Below are 20,234 nucleotides of genomic sequence, written 5' to 3' on the forward strand. Positions count from 1 at the left end.
TCTCTCTCTCTCTCTCTCTCTCTCTCTCTCTCTGAGGAGGAGGAGGAGGAGGAGGAGGAGGAGGAGGAGGAGGAGGAGGAGGGAGGGGCGTACCTGTAGGTGGTAGGACAGGTGAGTCACAGTTATAGCACTCCTACTCCACCTGATGGCAGAGAGTTGAATGCCACACTGTCCATACAGTACAGGACTTACTATTATACCAACTATATACTATAAATACTATATACTATACTGAACATCTCACTTACTGTACAGAGAACAATACACCTGTAAGGACTGTACTTGCATGTGAAAATAAAACTTGAAAACTTGAGACATACAGTACTTCCTGCGTCACAAATGAAAGTACATCAAAACAATTCCACACACATCACTGGGGTTGTTAATGTGAGAACGCAACCCAGGAAGTGCTGGTGTTTTCTCCCAGTCCCAGGGCCCAAGAAAGGGACAGCAGGTGCAGTCAGGTAGAGGAACAGAGATAAGCCCAGCATTGGTTAAAGGAAGTGTAAACAAGACACTGGGGGGGATTCATTTCAGAGTTAAATCTGACTTCCTGCTGGCTATTTTTACTCCTGAAACATTGTAGCTTAGTACTAATGTGTACAGTTTGTATAAACTGAAAGTGTTGTTCCATCCGCAAATGGATTTAGATATTTCTTCTGATTCTGTCACAGAATTTCATTACTTGGCTACCACAAACCTAATATAGTACTATTTTCTAGTGCTAAGCCTGTACAGAATAATTATGCCTCAAATATAGAATACATATGTGCATATTTAGACTTATGTGTGGGAGAGAGTGTGTCACCTATTGCTATTGAAGTAATGAGCACAAGTAAGCCATCTATCCTGCTTGTCAGTGGATGATGCTCCAATGTGTGTGTTTCATCTTTCAACATGGCCCAAACATCACAGACATTTTAGCCAGATGCTTGTCAACTGATGCAATGGATCTGTCACTCACTCACTCACTGACTGACTGACTGACTGACTGACTGACTGACTGACTGATTCACTGACTGCTCAAGAATCACAGTCATGTGTCATTCTCATTCTCATTCATCTAACGCCCATTCAGGGTTGTGAGTGTGACAAGAGTTTACTTGTTTCAGCCTTGGTTTCAGTGTAGCTGGAATCAATTGACTGATATTTTTACTTACGGTTACCCTTCTCATGATACTGCTCTTCTGTCTTCATACTCTCAGTCCTCTATCCTGTCTTTTCACCCTTCATACAGCTATCCTTGATGTCATAACTAAACACATTGAACGTGGACTACAGGAAAAGGTGGGCCGAACAGGCCCCCGTTAACATCGACTGGGCTGTGGTGGAGCAGGTCGAGAGCTTCAAGTTCCTTGGTGTCCACATCACCAACAAACTATCATGGTCCAAACATACCAAGACAGTTGTGAAGAGGGCACAACAAAACCTTTCCCCCCTCAGGAGACTGAAAAGATTTGGCATGGGCCCCCAGATTCTCAAAAGGTTTTACAGCTGCACCACAGAGAGCACTGGATGCATCACCGCTTGGTATGGCAACTGCTCGACATCTGACCGCAAGAAGCTACAGAGGGTAGTGCGAACGACCCAGTACATCACTGGGGCAAAGCTTCCTGCCATCCAGGACCTACATACAGTTGAAGTCGGAGGTTTACATACAACTTAGCCAAATACATTTAAACTCAGTTTTTTCACAATTCCTGACATTTAATCCTAGTAAAAAGTCCCTGTTTTAGGTCAGCTTTTATTTCTTTCATCACATTCCCAGTGGGTCAGAAGTTTACATACACTTAATTAGTATTTGGTAGCATTGCCTTTCAATTGTTTAACTTGGGTCAAACATTTCGGGTAGCCTTCCACAAGCTTCCCACAATAAGTTGGGTGAATTTTGGCCCATTCCTCCTGACAGATCTGGTGTAACTGAGTCAGGTTTGTAGGCCTCCTTGCTCGCATACGCTTTTTCAGTTCTGCCCACAAATTCTCTACAAGATTGAGACATAACGATGGTCATTCATCAGACCAGAGGACATTTCTCCAAAACAGTACGATCTTTGTCCCCATGTGCAGTTGCAAACCGTAGTCTGGCTTTTTTATGGCGGTTTTGGAGCGGTGGCTTTTTCCTTCCTGAGCGGCCTTTCAGGTTATGTCGATATAGAACTCGTTTTACTGTAGATATAGATACTTTGTAAATGTTTCCTCAAGTATCTTCACAAGGTCCTTTGCTGTTGTTCTTGGATTGATTTGCAATATTCGCACCGAAGTTCATTCATCTTTAGGAGACAGAACGCCTCTCCTTCCTGAGCGGTATGATGCCTGCGTGGTCCCATTGTGTTTATACTTGCAAACTATTGTTTGTACAGATGAACGTGGTACCTTCAGGCATTTGGAAATTGCTCCCAAGGATGAACCAGACTTGTGGAGGTCTACAAAATTGTTTCTGAGGTCTTGGCTGATTTCTTTTAATTTTCCCATGATGTCAAGCAAAGAGGCACTGAGTTTGAAGGTAGGCCTTGAAATACATCTACAGGTACACCTCCAATTGACTCAAATGATGTCAATTAGCCTATCAGAAGCTTCTAAAGCCATTACATAATTTTCTGGAATTTTCCAAGTTGTATAAAGGCACAGTCAATTTGGTGTATGTAAACTTCTGACCCACTGGATCTGTGATACAGTGAACTATAAGTGAAATAATCTGTCTGTAAACAATTGTTGGAAAAAGTAGATGTCCTAACCGACTTGCCAGAACTATAGTTTGTTAACAAGACATTTGTGGAGTCGTTGAAAAAACAAGTTTTAATGACTCCAACATAAGTGTATGTACATTTCTGACTTCAACTGTACTGTAATAGGCGGTGTCAGACACTCCAGTCACCCAAGTTGTAGACTGTTTTCTCTTCTACTGCACAGCAAGCGGTACCGGAGCGCCAAGTCTCAGACCAAAAGGCTCCTCAACAGCTAACCCCAAGCCATTAGACTGCTGAAGTCAGCAATTCCTACCCCTTCTGTACACCGCTGCTACTCACTGTTTGTTTGTTACCTATGCATAGTCACTTTGATTTGATTTGCATTGGTGTTTGTTCTTCACTGGTTGTCCTTTTCTTGTGGCAACAGGTCACAAATCTTGCTGCTGTGAAGGCACACTGTGGTATTTCACCCAATAGATATGGGAGTTGATCAAAATTGGATTTGTTTTCAAATTCTTTGTTGGTCTGTGTAATCTCAGGGAAATACATGTCTTTAATATGGTCATACATTTGGCAAGAGGTTAGGAAGTGCAGCTCAGTTTCCACATTTTGTGGGCAGTGTGCACATAGCCTGTCTTTTCTTCACCTACAGCGACCTTTCTCAATAGCAAGGCTATGCTCACTGAATCTGTACATAGTCAAAGCTTTCCTTAAAACTTCTTCAGGAACGGTGTCCTGTCTGTGGGACGGTTTAGCTAACTTAGGCTAATGTGATTAGCATGAGGTTGTAAGAAACAAAACAAAAAAATCCCAGGACATAGACATACAGTGGGGCAAAAAAGTATTTAGTCAGCCACCAATTGTGCAAGTTACCCCACTTAAAAAGATGAGAGAGGCCTGTAATTTTTGTCATAGGTACACTTCAACTATGACAGACAAAATGAGAAAACAAATCCAGAAAATCACATTGTAGGATTTTTAATGAATTTATTTGCAAATTATGGTGGAAAATAAGTATTTGGTCAATAACAAAAGTTTATCTCAATACTTTGTTATATATCAAATCAAATCAAATTTTATTTGTCACATACACATGGTTAGCAGATGTTAATGCGAGTGTAGCGAAATGCTTGTGCTTCTAGTTCCGACAATGCAGTAATAACCAACAAGTAATCTAACTAACAATTCCAAAACTATTGTCTTATACACACAAGTGTAAGGGGTTAAAGAATATGTACATAAAGATATATGAATGAGTGATGGTACAGAGCGGCATAGGCAAGATACAGTAGATGGTATCGAGTACAGTATATACATATGAGATGAGTATGTAAACAAAGTGGCATAGTTAAAGTGGCTAGTGATACATGTATTACATAAAGATGCAGTAGATGATATAGAGTACAGTATATACGTATACATATGAGATGAATAATGTATGGTATGTAAACATTATATTAGGTAGCATTGTTTAAAGTGGATAGTGATATATTTTACATCATTTCCCATCAATTCCCATTATTAAAGTGGCTGGAGTTGAGTCAGTGTGTTGGCAGCAGCCACTCAATGTTAGTGGTGGCTGTTTAACAGTCTGATGGCCTTGAGATAGAAGCTGTTTTTCAGTCTCTCGGTCCCTGCTTTGATGCACCTGTACTGACCTCGCCTTCTGGATGATAGCGGGGTGAACAGGCAGTGGCTCGGGTGGTTGTTGTCCTTGATGATCTTTATGGCCTTCCTGTAACATCGGGGGGTGTAGGTGTCCTAGTTTGCCCCCGGTGATGCGTTGTGCAGACCTCACCACCCTCTGGAGAGCCTTACGGTTGTGAGCGGAGCAGTTGCCATACCAGGCAGTGATACAGCCCGCCAGGATGCTTGTGAAGTTTGTGAGTGCTTTTGGTGACAAGCCGGATTTCTTCAGCCTCCTGAGGTTTGAAGAGGCGCTGCTGCGTCTTCTTCACGATGCTGTCTGTGTGGGTGGACCAATTCAGTTTGTCTGTGATGTGTATGCCGAGGAACTTAAAACTTGCTACCCTCTCCACTACTGTTCCATCGATGTGGATAGGGGGGTGTTCCCTCTGCTGTTTCCTGAAGTCCACAATCATCTCCTTAGTTTTGTTGACGTTGAGTGTGAGGTTATTTTCCTGACACCACACTCCGAGGGTCTCGTCGTTGTTGGTAATCAAGCCTACCACTGTTGTGTCGTCCGCAAACTTGATGATTGAGTTGGAGGCGTGCGTGGCCACGCAGTCGTGGGGTGAACAGGGAGTATAGGAGAGGGCTCAGAACGCACCCTTGTGGGGCCCCAGTGTTGAGGATCAGCGGGGTGGAGATGTTTTTGCCTACCCTCACCACCTGGGGGCGGCCCGTCAGGAAGTCCAGTACCCAGTTGCACAGGGCGGGGTCGAGACCCAGGGTCTCGAGCTTGATGACGAGCTTGGAGGGTACTATGGTGTTAAATGCCGAGCTGTAGTCGATGAACAGCATTCTCACCTAGGTATTCCTCTTGTCCAGAGGGGTTAGGGCAGTGTGCAGTGTGGTTGAGATTGTATCGTCTGTGGACCTATTTGGGCATGCCCAATTTTTCAGTTTTGATTTGTTAAAAAAGTTTGAAATATCCAATAAATGTCTTTCCACTTCATGATTGTGTCCCACTTGTTGTTGATTCTTCACAAAAAAATACAGTTTTATATCTTTATGTTTGAAGCCTGAAATGTGGCAAAAGGTCGCAAAGTTCAAGGGGGCCGAATACTTTCGCAAGGCACTGTACCCATTGTTGACAATGACAGAGGTCAAACGTTTTCTGTAAGTCTTCACAAGGTTTTCACACACTGTTGCTGGTATTTTGGCCCATTCCTCCATGCAGATCTCCTCTAGAGCAGTAATGTTTTGGGGCTGTTGCTTGGCAACACAGACTTTCAACTCCCTCCAAAGATTTTCTATGGGGTTGAGATCTGGAGACTGGCTAGGCCACTCCAGGACCTTGAAATGCTTCTACGAAGCCACTCCTTCATTGCCCGGGCGGTGTGTTTGGGATCATTGTCATGCTGAAAGACCCAGCCACGTTTCATCTTCAATGCCCTTGCTGATGGAAGGTGGTTTTCACTCTAAATCTCACGATACATGGCCCCATTCATTCTTTCCTTTACACGGATCAGTCGTCCTGGTCCCTTTGCAGAAAAACAGCCCCAAAGCATGATGTTTCCACCCCCATGCTTCACAGTAGGTATGGTGTTCTTTGGATGCAACTCAGCATTCTTTGTCCTCCAAACACGACGATTTGAGTTTTTACCAAAAGGTTCTATTTTGGTTTCATCTGACCATATGACATTCTCCCAATCTTCTTCTGGATCATCCAAATTCTCTATTGTAAACTTCAGACGGGCCTGGACATGTACTGGCTTAAGCAGGGGGACACTTCTGGCACTGCAGGATTTGAGTCCCTAGCGGCGTAGTGTGTTACTGATGGTAGGCTTTGTTACTTTGGTCCCAGCTCTCTGCAGGTCATTCCCTAGGTCCCCCCGTGTGGTTCTGGTGATCATTTTGACCCCACGGGGTGAGATCTTGCGTGGAGCCACAGATCGAGGGAGATTATCAGTGGTCTTGTATGTCTTCCATTTCCTAATAATTGCTCCCACAGTTGATTTCTTCAAACCAAGCTGCTTACCTATTGCAGATTCAGTCTTCCCAGCCTGGTGCAGGTCTACAATTTTGTTTCTGGTGTCCTTTGACAGCTCTTTGGTCTTGGCCATAGTGGAGTTTGGAGTGTGACAGTTTGAGGTTGTGGACAGGTGTCTTTTATACTGATAACAAGTTCAAACAGGTGCCATTAATTCAGGTAACTAGTGGAGGACAGAGGTGCCTCTTAAAGGAGAAGTTACAGGTCTGTGAGAGCCAGAAATCTTGCTTGTTTGTAGGTGACCAAATACTTATTTTCCACCATGATTTGCAAATAAATTCATAAAAAATCCTACAATTCGATTTTCTGGATTTCTTTTTCTCATTTTGTCTGTCATAGTTGAAGTGTACCTATGATGAACATTACAGGCCTTTCTCATCTTTTTAAGTGGGAGAACTTGCACAATTGGTGGCTGACTAAATACTTTTTTGCCCCACTGTATACAGACCACACATTCCAATTGGCTTAAACTCTTTAACATCATCCTTAGCTCTGGAATCACAAAATATTTGGATTAATCGTGTCATGAGGGTCTGCTATACAAATTGATGAAAAGTGGGGTTCGGGGAAAAACATACGACATTATAAAATCCATGTACCTTTATTTAACTAGGCAAGTCAGTTAAGAACAAATTCTTATTTTCAATAACAGCCCAGGAACAGTAGGTTAACTGCCTTGTTCAGGGGCAGAACGACAGAATATTTGCTTGTCAGGGCGGGGATTTGATCTTGCAATCAGTTACTAGTCCAATGCTCTGACCACTAGGCTACCTGCCGCCCCAAAACATAAACAACAAGTGTGGGGTTAGAAATGGCAAAAAACAACATTTTGAATAGATATGCAATACTTCACTAGATCACTCTAAAACTTTGCACATACAGTGCTGCTATCTAGGTGCCAAAGATTAAATTGCGCCTGGGCTAGAATAATTCATTATGACCTTTCTCTTGCATTTCAAAGATGATGGTACAAAAAAAAATCACATTTCCACAAACTTCAAAGTGTTTCCTTTCAAATGGTATCACGAATATGCCTGTCCTTAGTTCAGGTCCTGAGCTACAGGCTATTAGATTTGGGTATGTCATTTTAGGCAAACATTTAAAAAAAGGGTCCGATCCTTAAGAGATTCATTTTGGGTCAATCACAGTGGTCGGGTATTCTGCCAGTGTGTACTCTCTGTTTAGGGCCAAATAACATTCTAGTTTGCTCAGTTTTTTTGGGGTAATTCTTTCCAATGGTCTAATTGTGTTGCTGTCCTGGGGCTCTGTTGGTGTTTGTGAACAGAGCCCCAGGACCAGCTTGCTTTGGGGACTCTTCTCCAGGTCCATCTCTGTAGGTGATGGCTTTGTTATGGAAGGTTTGGGAATCTCTTCCTTTTAGGTGGTTGTAGAATTTACAAGCTGGACTTTGGTAATTAGCCAGTTTAAGCCTAATTCTGCTCTGCATGCATTATTTGGTGTTTTACGTTGTACACAGAGGATTTTTTTGCAAAATTCTGTATGCAGAGTCTCAATTTGGTGTTTGTCTCATTTTGTGAATTCTTGGTTGGTTGAGCGGACCCCAGACCTCACAACCAATGGGCAATGGGTTCTGTCAAATGTTATGTTATTTTTGACGGCGTAGAAGGTCCTTCTTGCCTTGTCTCTCAGATCGTTCATAGCTTTGTGGAAGTTACCTGTGGCACTGATGTTTAGGCCGAGGTATGTATCGTTTTTAGTGGGCTCTAGGGTAACGGTGTCAAGATGGAATTTGTATTTGTGGTCCTGGCAACTGGACCTTTTTTGGAAGACCATTATTTCTGACTTACTGAGATTCTGCCCAGGTCTGACAGAATCTGTGCAGAACATCTAGGTTCTGCTGTAGGCCCTCCTTGGTTGGGGAAAGAAGCACCACATCATCAGCAAACAGTAGACATTTGATTTCAGATTCTAGTAGGGTGAGGCTGGGTGCTGCAGACTTTTCTAGTGCCCCCGCCAATTTGTTGATATATATGTTGAAGAGGGTGGGGCTCTCCCTCTCTCTCCTGCACCCCCCCCCCCCCTCTCTCGCTTCCTCGCTCGCTCGCTCCCTCCCTCTCTTTCTCTTCCCTATCTTATTCTCGCTCCCTTCCTCTCCCCCTCCATTTCTCTCCCTCTCTTTCTCTTCCCTATCTTATTCTCGCTCCCTTCCTCTCCCCCTCCATTTCTCTCCCTCTCGTCCTCCCTCTCTTTCTCTTCCCTATCTTATTCTCGCTCCCTTCCTCTCCCCCTCCATTTCTCTCCCTCTCCTCCTCCCTCTCTTTCTCTTCCCTATCTTATTCTCGCTCCCTTCCTCTCCCCCTCCATTTCTCTCCCCTCTCCTCCTCCCCCTCTTTCTCTTCCCTATCTTATTCTCGCTCCCTTCCTCTCCCCCTCCATTTCTCTCCCTCTCTTTCTCTTCCCTATCTTATTCTCGCTCCCTTCCTCTCCCCCTCCATTTCTCTCCCTCTCCTCCTCCCTCTCTTTGTCTTCCCTATCTTATTCTCGCTCCCTTCCTCTCCCCCTCCATTTCTCTCCCTCTCCTCCTCCCTCTCTTTCTCTTCCCTATCTTATTCTCGCTCCCTTCCTCTCCCCCTCCAATTTCTCTCCCTCTCCTCCTCCCCCTCTTTCTCTTCCCTATCTTATTCTCGCTCCCTTCCTCTCCCCCTCCATTTCTCTCCCTCTCCTCCTCCCTCTCTTTCTCTTCCCTATCTTATTCTCGCTCCCTTCCTCTCCCCCTCCATTTCTCTCCCTCTCGTCCTCCTCTCTTTCTCTTCCCTATCTTATTCTCGCTCCCTTCCTCTCCCCCTCCATTTCTCTCCCTCTCGTCCTCCCTCTCTTTCTCTTCCCTATCTTATACTCGCTCCCTTCCTCTCCCCCTCCATTTCTCTCCCTCTCCTCCTCCCTCTCTTTCTCTGCTCCCCCTGTCCTCCAGCTGCACCAGATGATTGGTCACTCTGCATTATAAGCACATGAGAGTGTTGATGGGAGAGCTGAGAAAGACAGGCATTAAGATATTAATAATTGCCCTGGGAGGGGAAGAAGGGAGGGAAGGAGTGACAGAGGATACTACCTCTGTCCAGGGCTGATTGAAGTGTCATGAGGCTCATTTAATGATCTGAGAGTGTACTTCTGCTGCTTGAAGGGGCAGTATTCGATGCAATGATTACAATTACAATTGTGGGGGACACTCTTCTGGCTTTCTGGCAGCGTGATAAAGAATAATGGGTATCATTAAGTAGGAGAAAATGAAATGCCCACAAGACTTATATATTGACCAATAAGCTTCAGGTGATCAATACTCTTTATGACAATCCTCCTCAGTATCATTACTGATCATCCAGATCACAACTAAGAGAGAGAGCCTTTATTCAGAAAGTTCTTTAGAGGGAAAATTAGATGCCATTTACCTCAAAATGAAGACTGTGATTAGAGCATAAAATGGCCAAAACCACAATACAACAAAGACGAACATCAATAGTACTCTTCTCTATTCAGATGGTACAACAATAGAATGTAAAGAGGTTACATCTGCCCCTCTCACCCCATTCAGCTCTGCTATCAATGTTTCTCTGTATTGTGTCTGAGCCCAGCACAGAATTGGGTGTATACAGTACAATGCCAAGCAGATCATTAACCCTGTGTGCAGGCAGGCAGACAGAGACAGACAGACAGACAGACAGAGACTCACAGGCCTTTGCTCCTGTCTGTGTCCACCCATCTGACATGCTGACAGGTCTTTGTCCTGGTCTCAACTCCTGGCACAAATCACCATGCACACACTTCCTTCCGTCACCAAGGCAACGCCCCGTATTTCCAATGGCAACACCTTACCTTTATCGAACGAGGAGTCTGGAGTCCCAAAGTCCATGAGGCTGGAGATCTCTGTCTGGTAACAGATATCGCTCACCACCGACTTCTGCCTGTAATTACCGGCAGGATCTGTCAGACAAAACACAATAGGACATATGACATCAGACCAACACCAGGGACTAGCATCATTGAGATGTACAATAACGTTATGTTGACAACAGATCTCTTCAGGAAGACGTCTTTCTAAAGAGGAAGGACAGTTATTATTAGCATTTACAAAGCCAAGGGGCACTAACATGACTCACACAGGTGGTGAATAGCTGTGTGTCTGTGTGTGTGATTGTGTGTACATCTGTGCATATGTGCGCGTGTGAAAGAGTGACAGAAAGCGAGAGAAAGAGTGAGCGAGTAATCAAATGAGTCACTGTCTGCGTTAAACTTGTGATGTGATGAAACTTCCATACACACTGCTGAGAGGTTTTCAAAAACAAACAATTATGTTTGAAATTGGCAGAGCCATTATAGATATGAATTGAGTTTGACAGGCACTATTCTAATGAACAATACAGCTAATAGATTTTTTGCATGTTTAACAATTGCAGGAGAAATGGGAGGACAGTTTTCATACAGATCATACTCTGCTCACATTTTCAATCCACTGTCTTATTCCTTTTCACACTTTTTCTCTCATACTGTCTCTCTCTATCTTTCTCCGCCAAACGTTTTTGCGTCCAATACAATGATTTAATGGTTCTGATCGAACTCTGGTGCTTGAACTGAACAGGTGAAGGTTCATCTCTCCTCCTCTCTCTCCTCTCTATCCTCCTCTCTCTCCTTCTCTTATCCTTCTCTCTCTCCTCCTCTCTCCACCTCTCTTTCCTCCTCTCTCTCCTCCTCTTTATCCGCCTCTCTATCCTCCTCTCTCCTCCTCTCTCTCTCCTCCTCTATCCTTCTCTCTCTCCTCCTCTCTATCCTCTATCCTCCTCTCTCTCCTCCACTCTCTCATCCTCTCTATCCTCCTCTCTCCTCCTCTCTCTCCTCCTCTTTAGCCTCCTCTCTCTCCCCCTCTTTATCCTCCTCTCTCTCCTCCTCTCTGTCCTCATCTCTGTCCTCCTCCTCTCTGTCCTCCTCTCTCTCCTTCCTCTTATCCTTCTCTCTCCTCCTCTCTCCACCTCTCTTTCCTCCCCCTCTCTCCTCCTATTTATCCTCCTCTCTATCCTCCTTCTCCTCTCTCTCCTCCTCTCTATTCTCCTCTCTATTCTCTTCTTTCTCCTCCTCTCTGTCCTCCTCTCTCTCCTCCTTTCTATCCTCTTCTCTCTTCTCCTTTCTGTCCTCCTCTCTGTCCTCCTCCTCTCTGTCCCTCTCTCTCTCATCCTCTTTATCCTCCTCTCTATCCTCCCCTCTGTCCTCCTCTCTATCCTCCTCTCTCTCCTCCTCTCTGCCCTCCTCTCTCCTCCTTTTTATACTCCTCTCTGTCCTCCTCTCTGTCCCCCCTCTCTCTCCTCCTCTCTCTCCTCCTCTCTCCTCCTCTCTCTCCTCTCTCTCCTCCTCTCTCTCCTCCTCTCTATCCTCCCTCTCTGCTCCTCTCTCTGCTCCTCTCTGTCCTCCTCTCTCTCCTCCTCTCTGTCCTCATCTCTGTCCTCCTCCTCTCTGTCCTCCTCTCTCTCCTTCCTCTTATCCTTCTCTCTCCTCCTCTCTCCACCTCTCTTTCCTCCTCTCTCTCCTCCTATTTATCCTCCTCTCTCCTCCTCTCTCTCCTCCTCTTTATCCTCCTCTCTATCCTCCTTCTCTCTCTCCTCCTCTCTGTCCTCCTCTCTGTCCTCCTCCTCTCTGTCCCTCTCTCTCTCCTCCTCTTTATCCTCCTCTCTATCCTCCCCTCTGTCCTCCTCTCTATCCTCCTCTCTCTCCTCCTCTCCGCCCTCCTCTCTCCTCCTTTTTATACTCCTCTCTGTCCTCCTCTCTCACCTCCTCTCTCACCTCCTCTCTCTCCTCCTCTCTCTCCTCTCTCTCCTCCTCTCTCTCCTCCTCTCTCTCCTCCTCTCTCTCCTCCTCTCTGCTCCTCTCTCTGCTCCTCTCTGTCCTCCTCTCTCTCCTCCTCTCTCTCCTCCTCTCTCTCCTCCTCTCTATCCTCCTCTCTCTCCTCCTCTCTCTCCTCCTCTCTCTCCTCTCTATCCTCTTCTCTATCCTCCTCTCTCTCCTTCTCCCTATCCTTCTCTCTCTCCTCCTCTCTTCACCTCTCTTTCCTCCTCTCTCTCCTCCTCTTTATCCTCCTCTCTCTCCTCCTCTCTCCTCCTCTCTCTCCTCCTCTATCCTTCTCTCTCTCCTCCTCTCTATCCTCCTCTATCCTCCTCTCTCTCCTCCACTCTCTCATCCTCTCTATCCTCCTCTCTCCTCCTCTCTCTCCTCCTCTTTAGCCTCCTCTCTCTCCCCCTCTTTATCCTCCTCTCTCTCCTCCTCTCTGTCCTCATCTCTGTCCTCCTCCTCTCTGTCCTCCTCTCTCTCCTTCCTCTTATCCTTCTCTCTCCTCCTCTCTCCACCTCTCTTTCCTCCTCTCTCTCCTCCTATTTATACTCCTCTCTATCCTCCTCTCTCCTCCTCTCTCTCCTCCTCTTTATCCTCCTCTCTATCCTCCTTCTCTTTCTCCTCCTCTCTGTCCTCCTCTCTCTCCTCCTTTCTATCCTCTTCTCTCTCCTCCTTTTTGTCCTCCTCTCTGTCCTCCTCCTCTCTGTCCTCCTCTCTGTCCCCTCTCTCTCTCCTCCTCTTTATCCTCCTCTCTATCCTCCCCTCTGTCCTCCTCTCTCTCCTCCTCTCCGCCCTCCTCTCTCCTCCTTTTTATACTCCTCTCTGTCCTCCTCTCTGTCCTCCTCTCTGTCCTCCTCTCTCTCCTCCTCTCTCTCCTCTCTCTCCTCTCTCTCCTCCTCTCTCTCCTCCTCTCTCTCCTCCTCTATCCTTCTCTCTCCTCCTCCTCTCTCTCCTCTCTCTCCTCTCTCTCTACTCCTCTCTATCCTCTCTCTCTCTCCTCCTCTCTATCCTCTCTCTACTCCTCCTCTCTATCCTCGCTCTCTCCTCCTCTCTGTCCTCCTCTCCGTCCTCCTCTCTCTCCTCCTCTCTATCCTCCTCTCTCCCTCCTCTCTGTCCTCCTCTCTATCCTCCTCTCTCTCCTCCGCTCTGTCCCTCCGCTCTGTCCTCCACTCTCTCCTCCTCTCTCTCTTCTCTCTCTCCTCCTCTCTGTCCTCCTCTTCATCCTCCTCTCTCTCCTTCTCCTCTCTATCCTCCTCTCTCTCCTCCACTCTCTCATCCTCTCTATCCTCCTCTCTCCTCCTCTCTCTCCTCCTCTTTAGGCCTCCTCTCTCTCCCCCCCTCTTTATCCTCCTCTCTCTCCTCCTCTCTGTCCTCATCTCTGTCCTCCTCCTCTCTGTCCTCCTCTCTCTCCTTCCTCTTATCCTTCTCTCTCCTCCTCTCTCCACCTCTCTTTCCTCCTCTCTCTCCTCCTATTTATACTCCTCTCTATCCTCCTCTCTCCTCCTCTCTCTCCTCCTCTTTATCCTCCTCTCTATCCTCCTTCTCTTTCTCCTCCTCTCTGTCCTCCTCTCTCTCCTCCTTTCTATCCTCTTCTCTCTCCTCCTTTTTGTCCTCCTCTCTGTCCTCCTCCTCTCTGTCCTCCTCTCTGTCCCTCTCTCTCTCCTCCTCTTTATCCTCCTCTCTATCCTCCCCTCTGTCCTCCTCTCTCTCCTCCTCTCCGCCCTCCTCTCTCCTCCTTTTTATACTCCTCTCTGTCCTCCTCTCTGTCCTCCTCTCTGTCCTCCTCTCTCTCCTCCTCTCTCTCCTCTCTCTCCTCTCTCTCCTCCTCTCTCTCCTCCTCTCTCTCCTCCTCTATCCTTCTCTCTCCTCCTCCTCTCTCTCCTCTCTCTCCTCTCTCTCTACTCCTCTCTATCCTCTCTCTCTCTCCTCCTCTCTATCCTCTCTCTCTCCTCCTCTCTATCCTCGCTCTCTCCTCCTCTCTGTCCTCCTCTCCGTCCTCCTCTCTCTCCTCCTCTCTATCCTCCTCTCTCTCCTCCTCTCTGTCCTCCTCTCTATCCTCCTCTCTCTCCTCCGCTCTGTCCTCCGCTCTGTCCTCCACTCTCTCCTCCTCTCTCTCTTCTCTCTCTCCTCCTCTCTGTCCTCCTCTTCATCCTCCTCTCTCTCCTTCTCCTCTCTATCCTCCTCTCTCTCCTCCTCTTATCCACTCTCTCCTCCTCTTTATCCTTCTCTCTCTCCTCTCTCTCCTCCTCTCTCTCCTCCTCCTCTCTGCTCCTCCCTCACTTTCCACTGATAGTTTTTATTAACTCATGTCATTTTCAGCTCTAAATGTGAACAGAGGAAAGGCACCAGCTAACTCTCATTATAAACTGAATGGTTCGAGCCCTGAATGCTGATTGTCTGACAGCCATTGTATATCAGACCATATACCACGGGTATGACAAAACATTTATTTTCACTGCTCTAATAACCAGTTTATAATAGCAATAAGGCACCTCAGGGGTTTGTGATATATGGCCAATATACCACGGCTAAAGGCTGTATCCATGCACTCCGCTGTGCGTCGCGCATAAGAACAGCCCTTAGCCGTGGTATATTGGCCATATACAACATCAACTCAGGCCTTAGTACTTAATTATACCATTCTTTATTTTCCTCTCCTCTCCTCTTCCTCTGCCTAATCATCCTCCTCCTCCACCACCTCCTCTTCCTTCCCCACTCCCTCTTCATCATCCTCCATCTCATCCACCTCCACCACCTCTTCATCATCCTCCTCCTCCACCACCTCCTCTTCCTTCCCCACTCCCTCTTCATCATCCTCCATCTCATCCACCTCCACCACCTCTTCATCATCCTCCTCCTCCACCACCTCCTCTTCCTTCCCCACTCCCTCATCATCATCCTACACCACCTCTTCATCATCCTCCACCTCCTCCTCCACCACCTCCCCCTCCTCCTCCTCTTCCTTCTATGAGGGACTATAAAAGAAACACATGTTCACAGGAGAGGTGGCAGCAATATTTCTGAACATGAAGTCATTTTCTAGAGCAGGCCCAAAACGACAAAAAGTGAAATAATTTCTTCAGAAGATAGCGTCCCTGGCATTGATCTGCCGTTCTTCTCGCTAAAGAAGAAACGTGTTCAGAGACAGGCTATTCCCATGCTGGTCAAGTACAGGAGATCTCGTTGTCTGGTGTACAACTGTATCATGACAAGACACTGGATCCATTTTAGTCAATTAGCAGATGCTCTTACCCAGAGAAACATACAGAAGCAAGGTTAAGTGACTTGCTCAAGGGCACATCGGCATATTTGTCTCCTTGTCAGCTCAGGGATTTGAACCAGCGACCTTTTGGTTACTCTAAAGCGCCAGGCTACCTGCTTCTCCGAACACAACCCTGATCTGTCAGCTAGTTCACAGGCACACCTTTCCTCATCTTCTATTCTGTCGTGCCTCTTTTTTGGTGTTCAGCAGTTAAACAATACAGGCTCCATAGCGGAGCAATGATAAACAGGCTTACAGGCAAGAAAATAAAACTAAATCTAACCTTCAACTTTCAATTGGTTGCCTCTTGTGTCTGTCATTCAATGAAGTTATAATGCCAGAGAAGCCGGTGTTTGGAGGATATATTGGCACGGGTATTGTTAGCAAACCGCGCCAATATATCCTCCGAACACCGGCTTCAAGGCCATTATCACTTTTATACAATGGGTTACCAACATATTCAAATAATGATTGGCATATTTTCATGAATTTTTAAATCCCTCCTTCCACGAGATACAGTATAGTCCCGACACAAATCTAGGGTTGCTACCCAAGCCGGCTGGTCGTTCGTTCTATTGGTTCAGTTTCCAGAGACGTGGCCCAGTCGTTAAGTATTCTTGTTCTAAATCTATGGTCGTGACCCAGTCGTTTGTTCTAAATGTTCCGTTGCCATGATGGCTGACAACGTTCTTATCCCTTGCTAGCTAGCTAGCCAACTTCAGCTAACACAGTCACGTCAAACAGCGCAGCTAGAATAACAACAAAGTAGCTGCATTTGCAATTTTTTATGCTGTTTTCTAGTGATTTTTGGGGGATACATTCATAACATTGAGCTAATGATGTGCGATTTCACCTGGCATAAAAAACTTGCTCTCTAGCCAGGCCGCTGTTCAGAAGAGATAGCCAACTACACAGCTAACAATATCACTTCAAGCTCAAGCTGGAATGACAGCAAACTGCATTTCCTGTTTTTCTATTGACATTTCTTCCTTCCATAAACATTATGCTGATTCATTGTTTTGTTTTCTGAGAAAAGCGTTCAGCCTGTCGTTATTCGACTTATGTAGCCCCGCCCACTTGACCCAGTTCCATTCGAACACGATTGTGTTGGTGTTTCCGTTTGACAAATTCTGTCAACACTAGAGAATTATCCCAGAGCGGTGGCTAGCTAATAATTAAAAAACGTGCATCATTAACACATCTTAACAAATAAATAAAAACAAAACATTGCTCACATTTGTTTTGTTTTTTGTACCATGTTTTTGTGCTGCTACCATGTTGTGTTGCTACCATGCTGTGTTGTAATGTTTTGCTGCCTTGTTATGTTGTTGCCTTAGGTCGCTCTTTATGTAGTGTTGTGTCTCTCTTGTTGTGATGTGTGTTTTGTCCTATATTTATATTGTATTTGTTTTTTAAATCCCAGGCCACCATCCCCGCAGGAGGCCTTTTTCTTGTTGGTAGGCAGTCATTGTAAATAAGAATTTGTTCTTAAAACCTTTTTGGGATAGGGGGCAGCATTTTCACTTTTGGATGAACAGCGTGCCCAGAGTGAACTGCCTCCTACTCTGTCCCGGATGCTAATATATATATATTATTATTAGTATTGGACAGAAAACACTCTGAAGTTTCTAAAACTGTTTGAATGATGTCTGTGTCTATAACAGAACTCATATGGCAGGCGAAAACCTGAGAAAAATCCAACCAGGAAGTGGGATATCTGAGGTTTGTAGTTTTCAAAGCTTGGCCTACCGAATACACAGTGGGATATGGATAAAGTTAACTTCCTATGGCTTCCACTAGATGTCAACCGTCTTTAGAAACTGGTTTGAGGATTATAAAGGAGGGGCTCATGATACCTGTTTGAGTCAGTGGTCTGGCAGAGTGTCTCCGGCTCGTAATGCGTGCTCCTGACAGAGTTACCTCTCGTTCCAGTGCTTTTCTTTAGACATAGGAATTCTCCAGTTGGAACATTATTGATGTTTTATGTTAAAAACATCCTGAAGATTGATTCAATACATCGTTTGACTTCTTTCTACGACCTGTAACGGAACTTTTTGAGTTTTTGTCTGGACGAAGTGCTCATGCCTCATGAAGATGGATTACTGGGCTGAACACGCTAACAACAAGTGGCTATTTGGACATAAATGATGGACTTTATGGAACAAATCAGTCATTTATTGTCGAACTGGGATTCCTGGGAGTGCCTTCTGATGAAGATCATCAAAGGTAAGTGAATATTTATGGTGTTATTTCTAACTTCTGTTGACTACAAAATGGCAGATATTTCTCTGGCTGGATTGGGCTCTGAGCGCCGTTCTCAGATTATGCTTTTTCCGTAAAGTTTTTTTAAAATCTGACACAGCAGTTGTATTAAGGAGAAGTCTATCTTTAATTCTGTGAATAATAGTTGTATCTTTTATCAATGTATATTATGAATATTTCTGCAAAATCACCGGATGTTTTGGAATCAAAACATTACTGCCCGTAACGTGCCAATGTAAACTGAGATTTGTTTTATATAAATATGCACATTATCGAACAAAACATACATGTATTGTGTAACATGAAGTTCTATGAGTGTCATCTGATGAAGATCATCAAAGCTTAGTGATTAATTTGATCTATATTTCTGCTTTTTGTGACTCCAATCTTTGGCTGGGAAAATGGCTGTGTTTTTTTGACTTGGCTATGACAACATAATCACTTTCGATGTAAAGCATTTTTTAAATCGGACACGATGTTTATCTTTCATTTGCTGTATTGGACCTGTTAATGTGTGAAAGTTACATATGTCAAAAAAATATTTTTGAATTTCGCGCACTGCCTTTTCAGCAGAATGTTGTCGAGGGGTTCCGCTAGCAGAACAAAGGTTATAAAGGTTATATAAATACATTTGGGAACACACACAAATGGCTTCACCAGGAGGAGGGAAAACAATTTGTATTGTTGAAGGCCGATGTTCAGCTCAGCCAATCAAGCAGCTCTTACCACTCTGCTTGGTCACTTGTAACCAACAAAGGATCAGTAGAGACTGCTTGCATCGCTGGCCTTGGAAAGTCATGCAGCCTCAATTTTGTGGAAGATAGGCTAATAATGCACGCTCTAGATTGCTCTTCTAGCCAATCAGAAATTAGTATTCAACAATGCCATAGTATAATACTACATGCATCTAGAGTAGTAGTTGGATAGAGTGGGTTCATATCTAAACTAATACAAAGAGCTACTAAATCCAGATGGAGAAAAAGCTGTCTGAAACGTTGTACGCTTAAGGTCAATGTGATGATATTGTAGTATTACAGATAAACATATTCATTAGTAAGGAGGCTGTGACCAAAGCAAAAAGGCGCCGTTAGGCAAAATGCGTCGTTAGTGAGGCAGGCAAAACTATCATACACGGGAGGAGTAAATGACGGGAAAAATAGAGCTCCGAAGAGAAGTGTGTCAAAAACAAACAATATCTCACAAAGATGGGATGCAAAGAGCTGAACTAAATAGTGTGTGATAATGACATACAGGTGTGTGAACAGAATGTGGGTTATTGGGATCTGGAGTGTGAGCTGCGTTCTGGGGATGTCACGCGGAGCGGAACAGGTGAACCCAAGAGCAGACTCAGACAAGGAGACTGGGATGAGGTAACCAAGGTATTTATTGAAACACTGGGGGAAGATTGAGTGCAGGCCAGGGGAATCTCGGGAGGGTTGCTGGAAACCAGGTGCGGAGGCTGGAGCGAGAGGGGAATCCAAGGGAGTAGTAGAGTGGGGAATCCAGGACAGAGTAGCAGGACTGTTTGTTCAGTGGTGTTTGTTCTTCACTGTTTGCACTTTTCTTGTGGCAACAGGTCACAAATCTTGCTGCTGTGATGGCACACTGTGGAATTTTCCCCAGTAGATATGGGAGTTAATCAACATTTTATTTATTTTAGAAATCTTTGTTGGTCTGTGTAATCTGAGGGATATGTTTCTCTAATATGGTCATACATTGGGAAGGAGGTTAGGAAGTGCAGCTCAGTTTTCACCTCATTTTGTGTGCAGTGCGCACATAGCCTGTCTTCCCTTGAGAGCCAAGTCTGCCTACGGCGGCCTTTCTCAATAGCAAGGCTATGCTCATTGAGTCTGTACATAGTCAAAGCTTTCCTTAACTTTGGGTCAATCACAGTGGTCAGGTATTCTGCCACTGTGCACTCTCTGTCTAATTGTGTTGCTGTCCTGGGTCTCTGTGGGGTCTGTTTCTGTATGTGAACAGAGCCACAGGACCAGCTTGCTTAGGGGACTCCAGGTTCTCCAGGTCCATCTCTGTGGGTGATGGCTTTGTTATGGAAGGTTTGGGAATCTCTTCCTTTCATGTGGGTGCAGAATTTAACGTCTCTTTCGGGATTTTGATAATTAGCGTGTATCGGCCTAATTCTGCTCTGCATGCATTATTTGGTGTTTTGTACACGGAGGATGTTTTTGCATAATTCTGAAAGCAGAGTCTCAATTACTTTTTCTGTCCCATTTAGTAGATCATTGGTTGGTGAGCGGACCCCAGACCTCACAACCATAAAGGGCAATGGGTTATATAACTGATTCACGTATTTTTAGCCAAATCCTAATTGGTATGTCAAATTTGATGTTCCTTTTTATGGCATAGAAAGCCCTTCTTGCCTTGTCTCTCAGATAGTTCACAGCTTTGTGGAAATTACCTGTTGCACTGTGTCACATATGTTATAAGGAGTAGACTAAGATGCAGCGTGGTATGTTTCCATCCTTTATTTTGGAAATGAAAACTTCAAAGAACA

The 20,234-nt window shown here is 45.1% G+C and overlaps 1 protein-coding gene across 5 annotated transcripts in view; it reads right to left on the reverse strand.

The window, feature by feature from the left end:
• Window positions 1-20,234, reverse strand: part of LOC109898455 (kazrin) — a 262,241-nt gene that overhangs the window by 62,503 nt on the left and 179,504 nt on the right. For all 5 annotated transcript variants that reach the window (XR_004202658.1, XM_031787564.1, XM_031787609.1 and 2 more), the window contains one exon: window positions 10,195-10,302. Coding sequence is in view for 4 of the 5 variants with exons in the window: in XM_031787564.1 (XP_031643424.1) it covers window positions 10,195-10,302 (108 nt within the window). In the remaining variant the exon portion in view is untranslated. The remainder of the gene's footprint in view (window positions 1-10,194; window positions 10,303-20,234) is intronic.

Source organism: Oncorhynchus kisutch, linkage group LG1 (genome assembly GCF_002021735.2).
Source record: "Oncorhynchus kisutch isolate 150728-3 linkage group LG1, Okis_V2, whole genome shotgun sequence".
NCBI classification, from domain to species: domain Eukaryota; kingdom Metazoa; phylum Chordata; class Actinopteri; order Salmoniformes; family Salmonidae; genus Oncorhynchus; species Oncorhynchus kisutch.